The sequence below is a fragment of the Amphiura filiformis genome, chromosome 2, assembly GCF_039555335.1.
Source record: "Amphiura filiformis chromosome 2, Afil_fr2py, whole genome shotgun sequence".
NCBI lineage: Eukaryota > Metazoa > Echinodermata > Ophiuroidea > Amphilepidida > Amphiuridae > Amphiura > Amphiura filiformis.
The window spans coordinates 72069180-72081593 of record NC_092629.1 but is presented as its reverse complement, the minus strand read 5'-3'; the positions used below and the strand labels follow the sequence as shown (position 1 = coordinate 72081593).

The following is a 12414-nucleotide window of genomic DNA, read 5'->3' as shown; positions in this document are numbered from 1 at the left end:
TTAGTTTGTTATAATAGTTAGTTTGTTATAAAAATTGACTCCGGTCACTGACATATTTGTGACCCCCCCCCCTTCCGAAGAAAATGCCAGCCCCCTAAAACATGATAGGAAAATATACTACAGTATTCCAATGAACTGGAGCATGATGCAAATGTGGGTCTTAAGGAACTGCCGGGGAGCCTGAAAATGGACCCTTGACCGCCGCACATTACCCGTACCAGTGACATGTGAGTGCCCCCCCCCCTCGAATTTGGGCATTTTCAACAGTAGCTAACAGAAATGATCAGACAAAATAATTTTTACGCCTGGTAAAGAAGCCTATGATGAAAACAAAAAAGAGCATCAACGGCACGGTCTTCTAACAAATCCGGAAGCAAAATGAGTCATTCGGTCTGCCGATTGCAACAACAACACATGGTTGTTCGCTTTGTCAGGATCGACATTGTAGTATTCGTTTACACACAACAGAGGATTTATTGAGAAATTTAAGATAATAAAATATTGGGAATCATGGCTACTGTACTGAGAGTTCGTCGAAAGCGTACTTGTGATCCTGTGGAAGCTTTAGTTTTGTCATGTAAGCGGGCTAAATCGGAATTGGGTAGCGGAGGAGGAGGGGCATCTGCAGCGGCTGTTGACGGAGATGTGAAGAAGGTTTTCCAGCTTGTTGGGACAGTGGAAAAGAAGGTAAGATATTCTGGCCTTCATAGAGGTATCTATGGTTTTGTTGAGCAAGTTTAAATAGTTGCTGTTTGGGTCTTATTTGAGCTATTTCACAGCCAATGTGAATGTACCGAGTACACAAAAGACTGGAACAACCTAGTAGTAGTACAAGGAACTTATACCCCTAACTGAAAGAAACCAAAGCAACTGAAGTAACAAGCAAAGAAGAAACCAAAGCAACTGAAGTAACCAAGACAAGCAAAGAAACCAAAGCAACTGAAGTAACAAACAAAGAAGAAACCAAAGAAACTGAAGTAACCAAGACAAACCAAACTGAAACCAAAGCATCCAAGAAAAGTGAAGACTCCGAAAACAGAACAAACATCTAGTAAGAATCGTGTATCTCTGACAGTCCAATTCCTCTGAAACCTTTGTATAGTTGGCGAACATACAGCAATTAGTCTGAGTATGCCGACTCAACCGAAGAAGAAGAAGAAGAAGAAGAAGAAGAACACAAGGGATTTTGGCTATCGGAAGGGAAAGAAGAAACGAAAAAGGAGACAAGATGAAGAAAGAAGTCACTTTGCACCCCCGGGATTCGAACCTCGGACCCCTCGCATGCCACGCAGAAGATCCCCAGCATGTAGCCACACAGGTGACGTTGGCCCGCCAACGATTCCCTGGGCATATATGACTTAGGCTGATTGCGTCATCAAGTCACGTGCAATGCGTGCACGAGCAGCGATTTTCATAGTGAGATTCAGTGAGATCTAGTTCAGTAAGGGATATACATTGTACGATGTCCTCATTCACAAACTGATACTATCTGTCCATCGTATAAAGACTGTTACCGTACGGCAATGTGGTGAAGGAATATTACACAGTCAAGAATAGGCTCCATCATTTTTTTATTATGATCCCTCCCAGTCTCCCGAAACATCAAAACATCAAAAGCGTTGCACTTATACTTACTTAAGACTGTCCTTTTCACATAACGCAGACAAAGTAGGGCCAACTTGCCTAGAAATGGTCAAATTTTGGCAAGAAATATCTCTGTGTAATCCTAAGTCCCATATCACATCGTTATCGGCGATCGAGGTTTTTTTTCTTCTGAAGTTTGGTTGGTACCCACCAGCGTCGTGCATGTGACGTGACACAGCTAAAATAATCGACCGCGAATCAGGGGATCGTTAAAACGTCAACAAATTTCAAAACACAGAAAGCAGTAAACTTAATGGCGAGCGGTCCGAATTTTGAGCCATACAAGTTTACGTGGTGAACTAGGAACAACCTACCACATATTTCCAACAAAGCAGCCATGCCGATGGCCACGGCCGATGGTAACCATCCAAGATAATAAATACCGGTAAGCAATTCAAATCAGCAACCATGGCACATACCAAGCAAGCAGTAAATACCCTATAGCTAAAATAATAGTTTCTCGATCATGAGAGTATGAATGTACTGCGTGCACTGCGTAATGTCGCAAGTTTAGTGGAATGACACAATAGCGCGATCGATTGTGCATGCACAGGAAATGCAGAGCGTGTGTGGTAGGCGTGGTACGCCGACGCAATTGACATTGCGTGCCCATTGAGCTCTCGTGATCGAGAAACTATTATTTTAGCTATAGCGCACATCACACTTCTTCTCGCTTGGCTCTTTATTTAGCGTAATTTTTTTTTGGAATATTGTACCAGATCCAGTATTCTAATTTAAATGCTTTTGAAGTTACTGTTAATGGCCGTACTCACTTCATTCAATCAAAAACTCAAAGTGCACGTAAACTCAGTTCCTGCTCTACCAGAGTTTCTCTAGCCTTCTCCACTCTGCATGAAGGCTAGAGCAGTGATACATTAAAAAATCTGGGGTTTCCCTCCGGGGGGAGGGGGCACTTTAATATGAAATGGATATAGGTGTCCATGGCATAGGGCTGGCACTTTTGCACTGAGAGCAAAATGTAAAAAATATGGGGTCATTGGGTGAGAACATGACCTTTTTTTGAAATGGAATCTTTGGGTGAGAGCCAAAAGAGCCCCACAGAAACCGCGAAAATTGAATTTCTAGTTCTAAATGGCTTCAAATTTCTTTGTTTTTTCAAACTAAGTAACAAAATCAGTGATAAATTAAAGTTGCCATTCAAATTGAACTTGTAAGGGTCTTTGGGTGACAGATCAAATGGGAAAAATAGGGGGTCTTCGGGTGACAGAGCATGTGTTTGAAAAAAAAAAAATGGGGTCTTTGGGTGACAGCGATGCTGAAAAAGGGGTCTTAACAGCCCTACATACATGTATGCGTCGCCTCCAAAGTTGGAGTGCCCCCCCCCCCACTGGGTTTCCCTCCAAACTTTTATTGCAATAAGACCCGAGAAGAAAGCAAATTATTAAAATTAATAGCCCAAGTCTTATAAAGTTCTTTTATGATCTACTCAACTGTTTTTGGTAAATGTACATGTACATAACTAGTCAATTCCATGAATCATCAATAATATTTCATGGTTAGATAAAACCAAGTTTAAATTTCGCCAAAAGTCACCATCTTGTCTTCACTTCCGCATTACGTGTTGGGCAGTGTTCGAAATACCATATTTCGTCAAATAGTCGCCCCCCTCAAATAAACGCCCCCCACCACTTTTTTTCAATCAAGATGTTTCAAAAATGCCAATATTTCCATACTATCTTGTGTAGTTTTAAGCTTAACCAAGTTGCTCACATGGTCGATAATAGCATCAATAATTGGCAAAAATCTGGATCAGAAACCGGAAGTGAACCAGAAGTCAGTGTTTCTAGTTCATAGTTCGTCATTTTAGCGTGAGTTTTAAGTTCACCTAATGATTTTAACGGGAATTATCGTTCTAAAATTGACCTTGAATAAACGCCCCCCTTTCGGAAAATGTAACGCCCCGGGGCATTTAATGTTATTTGACTAAATACGGTAAGCACTTATAAATCCTCTTGTCCAAAAATCACTGGGGACAACCATATTGAACTATATGTGCTTATCACTGTTGGCAGGGCACCCTTTTAAAGGGTGCCACTTGAAATTTGGTGGGGTTTAAACTTTGTTGGTAAAAAGGGTGGATTGATATAAAGGGTGGGAGTAAAATAAAAAGGGTGGGAGTGCCAGCTTGCAATATATATTTATTGGATGATAAAATAACCACAAGAATAAGTGCCAAACCACTGCCAGCAAAACATATCGCAAGATAAAATTCTATTTGATGCATGTTTACATCCACTAGGTTATCGTGTGATGATAGGTGCAGAATTCGGCGTACACATGTACTTGATTTACTTCAAACCAAATTGCCTGTGACTTCATCAATGTACATGTATACAAATAGGGGAAAAAGCAAAAAGTGGTGGGGGTCAGGGATTTTCAGTATAAAGGGTGCCTCAGTAAAAAGCGTGGGGGGTCAGGAATTTTCAATATAAAGGGTGCCTCAATAAAAAGGGTGGGGGTAAAATAAAAAGGGTGGGGGTCAAACCCCACTGCCAAGTATGGCTTATCCCCTGGACAACCATATGGCACTCAAAAACATGACATATATTTTGGGGACAACCAAAATGTTTTGAGGACAAGCAAAATTCATGCTTTAGTTGTCTACGGTACTCTAAAATACTCTTCGTACCACCCCTTGCATCAAAAATTAGGTGTTATGGCCGTGTGTTTTGAACTCGCCACCCTTAGCGTTACATCACAAATATTATGAATTTTTACACCAATCAAGTTTCAAATTAGAATATCTACACAACTATCAACCCTAAACTAGCAAAAGTATACATTTTTGAAAAGCTGAAGGCATAAGCAATTCAAATATACACATTTCAACTCATTGTACATGGTGACCTTGAAGTTATACAGGGTGGAATAAACAAATTCCAAATAAAAAATGGGTCACTTAATGCATTGCTTATTACTAACTTGCAGTTATAAACTGAAAGTAAACAACATTGATTTGGTTAGAGGTTAGGGGGATCCTACTGACTGGGGAAGAAAAAAAATCACAGCTGTTTGGTAATCTCAGAATACAGGGTGTCCCAAAATATGTTCAAAATTTTTTACAATTCAACATATTTTGAACTGAAACATTTTACCCCTAACCCATACAGAAAAAGTAAGTCCATATTTAGATTCCTCATCAAATTTCCTCTCAGAAAATGTATACTTTGACTATGATAGGATAAGTAATTAAATATTTACAGCAACTTTTAGATTTTGAAGACATCCGCATTGCTTACTACAGTGTTAAAATATGAAAACGGGTAGTTTTGTATGTAAAAGTTTGTATTTTATAGACTAAACCAATCATAAAGAGTTCAAAATGATTAAAAACAATTAGCATAATTAATAACCTTACACAAGAGCTCTTAACCATGCCTGTAGCCCATATGGATGCAAAGATATGATCAGTTGATTCAACATGCACACACAAAATCTATATTTCTCATAGACTTTGTACATACCGCCACCGCCACCGCCACAACAACCACCTCGGCCACTCTGAACTCAAAAAATTATAACTCCACTATCTTAGCTGATAAACAATTCTCCTTTGGAGGTCTGTTAGGTCACTCATTTAGCTACAAAATGACACCAAACACACTACAATACCTTTTGTTTAAGCAGAGATATAACAATTTGAACGAGTCTCGATTTGGAAAAGCGTAACAAAACCACCATTTTTGGGTGGCGAGTTCAAAACGCGTGGCCTTATACGCACGCTGCTTGATAGAGGTGAGAAAATAATCACAGAGGAAGACGATAAGATTTTTTTTATCGCTGAAGAAAATCATATCAGAAAAGCGCTAGCAGGGTGTGGTTACCCTAACTGGACCATATAGACAAAGTAAAATCACAAAGAGCTAATAAGACCAAAAACAAGCCAAACAAGAAAGACAAATCTAACACAGACAAGAGCAAAGGTAGCATTGTAATTCCTTGTGGCGGGAGTCTCTGAAAAGATTAGTCGTATTATGAGAAAACACAACGTCTCTACGGCCATGAAACCCCACACCACCATCAGAAAGGACAAACAAGACAAAGAAAAAATGGTGAACTGTGTACATACAAAATACCATGCAAAAACTGCCCCCAATCATACATTGGTGAGACAAAAAGACAGTTTGGTAACTGTCCGCATGAATGAACACAAAAGGGAAGCGGAGAAAGCTAGCCAACTTAAATACACACGATCTAAGAAAAAGGAATCGCTCACCGAAATTAACAACACCATGAACAGAGACGAGGGGACATTCTTTCTAAGCCACATCTTTGATCCTCTGCTTAAGACCAACGTTGGAGACAGGAGTACTTCCGGTAAAACAACAACATCCGGCCGGGATTCCCGCTCCAAGCAGATAGATCAATAACAGCATCAATCGCTTTGAGAAAGCCAGAAGGTTTCTGGCGAAACTGTCAGCAGAAAAACATAAGTTTTTCCTTTGGTCTTGGCAAAGAACTTTTATTAGCTGTTTAATCAACAGACCTGATGAACCTCTTCAGTCAAAAAATGACAATGCTGTTCTACTGAAAACTGATAGCAATGTAACCCTAGCCTCAAATAGTTTAGTAAATTATAGTCAAGTTTTAAAATAGTTTTTATAAATTTTTGGATGTCACTTTTACAATGGCACTCATCAATCTGATGGTACATAAAAACATAAAAAAATAACAAAGTAACAGACCTAGAAAATGTGTTACTTGTCAAGTTGCCAATTTTTTCAAGGCCTGCTAAGTAAATTCCTGGTGATTCAAATTAGTACCATGGAGCAAACTAAAATCCTTTCTCAATTTGTTGCAAAATGTCTGTTAAGATTAATTCATGTTTTAGTTGAATAATGAATACAATGTAGCAGAACGTGAAAGAGTCACATACCATGTCATTTTTTGAGATTGTATTTTTTTTTTGATCATTTTTTTTGATCATGAATTTTCTGTGCATTCATTTTCATTCTACATCTAGATATTGTGATACATAAATCATACATGTACACATTTTTTGAATACTGGTACTAAAAATAAAAACTAATCTATCTACAATCCCATGTACAATGAGCGTGTTTCTACAGAGCCAAATAGCGTTTTGGAAACGGTATGGAACCGTTAATCACTCCTGTGGAAACAGCCTCCAACGCCTTTTTGCAACGCCTTTTCAACGCCAACGGAAACCTCGTTGGAGTAGGTTTTTGCCGTTGACAAAGCGGGTAGATTTTCTGTAGAAACAGACCGAAGCGGTAACTTGCCGATTATTGAGCAAAATCAGGCAAAATGGCTGTTTTAAAATCAACAGGTAAATTGGACGGAAGACATGACAAAAACCTTGATAACAGCCTGGGCAATATAACAAGTCTAAACTATTATAACGCCACGATTTCTCCGTGATACGGAAAAACAGCAAAATTCACAGAACTCGGGGTTTGCTCACAGAAATTTGTAAATGTCACAAAATAGTGAAAAACTGTGTAAAATGTCAAACTTTTCTGTTGATTTGCAAAATATAACAAAGAAAAGTGATTATTTAGCAGTAATCAACCATTAAACATTTTGATCCGTTCTAGCATTAATTCTAGGCCTACGATGCAAGATTCTGGCCATACTACAGTAAAAGGTAGACAAAATACACTTCTAAAACATGTTTGTTGGTACGATGCAAATAACTGAAACCAATATTAGGGTAGAGGGACATCACATGACGTCATTCAGCTTTAAAAACGGTATGAACACGCCAACGGCAAAAACCTGCCTGTGGAAACAGCAGGTTAATCGGTAAGATAACGGTAAGATAACGTTATCCATTTAGCGGTAACTTAGCGGAGCGCCTGTGGAAACACGCTCATAGATATCAAGATCAACATTCACACTGTACAGTAGTTGGTGTGGAGTGATCAGTAATATTTGTTTTGTAATTACTTTTTCCCAATAGTCAATAAAATAAATAATTAGAAATTAAAAAAAAAATTAGAATCGATAGTACTGATTGTAACTTCCAAATGTTCATTGCACTTTTCAGATTCCAATTAATGTCATATACCAAAACTAAAGGTAAACAACAAAGTCAATATTTCATTGTTGTATTTCAATACTTACTGTGCTTCATTTGTTGATGGGAATGGATAATAACACATTCCTAGCACTTTAAATCCAATTGTTCACACATCCTTTAACAGGAATCAATTGAGTCTTAACACAAATGGACCTTAAATTATAGTCAGGCTGCTTGTGTTAATTTTATTTTAAAGACGTGAAAAGTAGTGTGAAATTAGAACCACTGGTCTGGAAACAAGAAAACCATGAAAAATTGGTTTGTTGATCCATCGTACTAAAATAAAAACAAACAAAGTTTTGAACGTAACTTTGAAATTTGCTATCTAAAATGTATGTGGATTGAAAATGTATTTTTTTTTGGGAAAAAGAAGTTGAATTGATAATCCTATTGGTGATTGGTGCTTTTAAATGCCTATGGGACATATAGGCATTGATGGGAGTATCATGTGACGTGACAAACGGACAGATTGTCCTAACATGATCAATGTAAATTGAGCCTATTGAGCATACAGTAAATCATAATTTATACAAATACAGTGGCGTAGCATGGGTCATCACATTGGGGACACTGACAATGATTGGGAGGCACACGCCGTTTTTCGGCAATTTTCATATGGGATTAAAAAAATTTTCAAATCGATGCCCCCCCTCCCGTGCCCCTACTGCACTATGACACTGTGCAAATATTATAAATGCATGAATGGTACACATGTACATGAAGTTGTGAACAAATGGAAAAATATGTAAAATTGATATGAAAAGACGTGTATTACACAGGTTTGATCAAAAACAACAGCTTCAAGTAGCTTTCAGATGGGGTAGCCTATGGGGATACAGGTCTGTTGGGGCTTTTGAATGTCACCAACTCCATACGGGTTAATATGCAAACAACCACTTACTTGTACTTATCCGATCTTCCTGCACCTCAATGTCCTATGGCCTTATCTGGAGGCAAGTGTCTTTGCTAGGATTTGTCAAGTACCCATTTCACCCTGTCGAAAATTTGACCCTGAAAATAGTGAAAACATAAATCAAATCTCTGAGGGGGGGTCAGTAGTTTGAGTTCACAGAACTTATTCAAGATTTTTTTTTAAAAGAATTTAGCATACTGTAAAGTTGAAAATGTGAAGCTCCATTTAACATTGTCCAATGTCTGTAGATGCAACTTATGAAGAGCTGTAGATTTCAGCAATCACTGAATTTTACAAAAGATCTGGACTGTAGATTATGTAGAATTTTATTGAATAAATTATAGTAAACATTTCTTGATTGCAGCACATGAAATTCTTCTTGTCTACTGGCAGTATCTCTACCTTGCCCTGTATTACCCAGCTTTAACTCATCCAGACATTATTTGAATACATTAAACCCAATGTCAATGAGAACATTCATGTTGTTATCAGTTTGTATGCACATATTCATAGGTGACATTGCTCAAGGCTTTATTGTGAAAGCTGAAAAGAAAGTGGATTTTGTAGATGCACAGAAAGAGACAGGCAAACAAAGGTAAATTCACTGTCATAACTTTATATCAAAATATGTCACCATCAGTTTTCAGTACAAAGCATTACAGTGGTACTAGTATACTGTTGTTCAACGTTGATATTATAATTTCAGTGTTGAAAAACAACAGTATTTTTGCAATTCACAAAAGGTCCATTTTGTTTAGGTGGGTCTTTCAGTGAGAAGGCCCCCAAAAGTGGGCCTCTTTGTGAGACTGGGGAAAATCTTACCAAAGGGGTCATTCAGTGAGACTGGGAAAATATTTAGGTCAAAATATAAAAGTGGATACAAAATTTTCAAAAATTTGAAGAAAAATAATGGAAAAAATAGGGTCATTCAGTAAGAGATTATCAGAAAATGTCTCAAAATTTTTTCGAAAAAGGGGGGTCTTTTGGTGACAGAACAACAAAAAAGGGGGTTATTAGGTGAGTTCAGTAAAGAAACAAAAGGGGGTCATTGGGTGAGAGAGAGTTGAAACATGGGGGTCAATATGGCCGCACATCCCTGTCACCCATTTTTAGTGAGTGCCCCTCCCGCGGGCCTGCGCCCCATCCCCAAATAAATCTGTGACTATCGCTATATAGGTTCTTAGCCTGTAGTTTCATACATTTTTTTATCAGTCTTTTTGTCTGTCCCCTATTCTTTCAATAGATTGATAGCCCCTAGTAGTATTCATGGCATGCAATTTAGACGACATTACTTGTTAATTATACCAAGACCTTGGGCAACTGCACTCTTTGAGAATAATTCATGACCAGACAACACAGAGGTTATCTATAGGGCAGGGCACATGGATGGATGATAATTCATAATTTATATTTTATCTAACTGAAAAACTAAATTAATTCATGATGGATTCAATAATTTCAGCAGAACTGATATATATATTTGGAGAATATTGTGATATCAGTTCTGATTTTTGCTGAATGTGGCTACATGAATTCAAAAAAGATTGATAAATTTATACAAGATACAGACAGGAACAAAAAAGAAAAAACAAAAGAGATGCACAGTAAGTAACCAAGGGCAGGTCATTGATTGTTCCATTTTCACTTCCCCACACTAAAAAAAAATGAGAATGATAAGCAAAAAAAGTCCCGACTTGATGTGTCATTAATTAATTGAATGACATGTATTCTAAGTCACTTAATGAAGATGATTATGAATGAGTCACTCAGAATTCATTAATATTAGCAGTGATGTAAGCTTTAATAATTTTTGTGTATAATGACTAAAAGCTGTTGTTTTTCAAGTTAAAAAATACATGGACTATCTACTGCTGATCCTGGTGTTGATGAAGTACTAACTGCAGGGGAAACACCAATCATACATGAACTGGAGTAACATAAACTCCTAAAATTATTACTGCTTGCTGTTTTGCTATCTACTGCTGATACTCTTATTGATGAAGTACACTATACAACAAGAGAATCAGAGTTTGGTTATAAACTGATTTAACTGGTTACACTTGATAGCTGTCTTCAGATTTTTATTGATGACCAATTATCAAAGAAAAAAGTTCTGTTTCTTTTACGAAATCGATACTGATCCCACATGTTATGGAGAAGAAATTTGTGTGTTTCTTAAATTCTCTGAGAAGAATTTTGTATCATCTCTGATAGATGTGTGTCTCTTCCGTGATGATATTTAACATTTATCATGATAATTGATTGGTTTTAAAACACAACTCATACATTAGTATACTAGTACATTAAATTAGTCTAAATTGATGATGAGTATATGATTATATTGCATGTGTGGTTATGATTAAATTTAGCACATTAGTATGTGCTTTGGGGTAATTACGCAGCTGCCATATTGATGCTATTTGACAAAATGAAGTCAATGTTTATAATGTGTTTTTATATGTGACACAATCTAATCCAATCAGACCAAAGTCAGCAATAATGAAATTGAGATATATACGCTAAAATAAGGAGCAAATAACAGTAAAACATACAAAAACGGACATGTATGTAAGCACCTTGAATCCACATAAGAGAGATAGGGATTCCAACATCTTATTGGACGAACTAGTTTGTGATTGTGATAACTCAATTGAAAAAAAAAAAAAGTCCTACTTTGAGAAGGTGCAAAAAACAATAAAACGCAATAAGCTTATAACTCATTTTCAAAAATTCCAACTTACTTTGGTCTGAGTGAATCAGATCTTGTCAGATGTAGTGTTAATTTTCCAACATGATCTACTATCAGTGTGATGTAGTACACTTGAGGCATTGTGTGAGTTAAACAATAAGTCATTGTAATCAATTCCCCTTCTGCATTCTCCATGGGTTTAGACAGGTTGATGGAAAGCACATTTCTCAACTTGGGTTAGCTAATGGGATATGTAGCATTTAGTAAGAGTGATGAACTGTTTTAGGCAATGTCTAAGTGAAACAATATTCATTATAATTAATAGTAGGCATGTCCACTAAAAATTGAAGTACTTTTAAATTGATTCAGACCTAACTTATTGGATGGGAATTGATGAAAGAAACATTTTGGCGTTTAAATAATCTTAATCGGACGTTTCATTCCAGAGATATGGCCTTTCGAGTGTCACGGTTTTATATAGGGTAGACTGGCCCCCAGTCTCGGTTCGGTTCCATCTCTGGATAATGTAACAATAAATAATTACGTAATGCCTTATGAAAAAAAATGCCAACTCCCCCCTTATTTTCTTCAATGCCAAAACCCATTCCTCTTCATCCACAAATCGACGCCACTAATTACACCCACCACAGTCAACCATGCAGCAATATAGAAATATACCCGTATTATAAGTGAACGCGAAAGTCCATTGAGCGCTGATTCCGAGACTGGTCCAATCTGTTAGAGATCTCACTTCCAAATATTCGTTCAACGAAGCACGGTGATTCCGATGTCAATTACAAAAGCCCCGCCCAGTTTCAATTCAAATATGGTAGCACAAAGCTATGCCGCGGGATGTGACGCAAGATCGGATGGGACACTTGTCAACAACTGAGAGGTATTGAGCTCAAGTGGCACGCGTCTGATAGACCCATGGTACGCGCAATAATAAAAGGCAACCACTCGACTCGGACTGAGGCCTATTGTCCATATTGCGAACATTATCGCGTGCGGTTTGCAAATGTTTGCACATTATTTAGCTAGGGAAGCCTTTTCAAATATCCCCGCGCTGCCAAGCTGCGTTGATTGGTCGGATACAATATCGTT

General features: G+C 37.6%; 1 protein-coding gene across 1 annotated transcript in view; it reads left to right on the top strand.

Moving 5' to 3' along the window:
* The first annotated feature begins 385 nt into the window (after nt 1-385).
* The window catches only part of LOC140146576 (probable RNA polymerase II nuclear localization protein SLC7A6OS), an 85045-nt gene continuing 73016 nt past the window's right edge, over nt 386-12414 (top strand). Inside the window, exon 1 of the mRNA XM_072168447.1 lies at nt 386-687. Within this exon, the coding sequence (XP_072024548.1) occupies nt 511-687 (177 nt within the window). The 5' untranslated portion in view covers nt 386-510. The remainder of the gene's footprint in view (nt 688-12414) is intronic.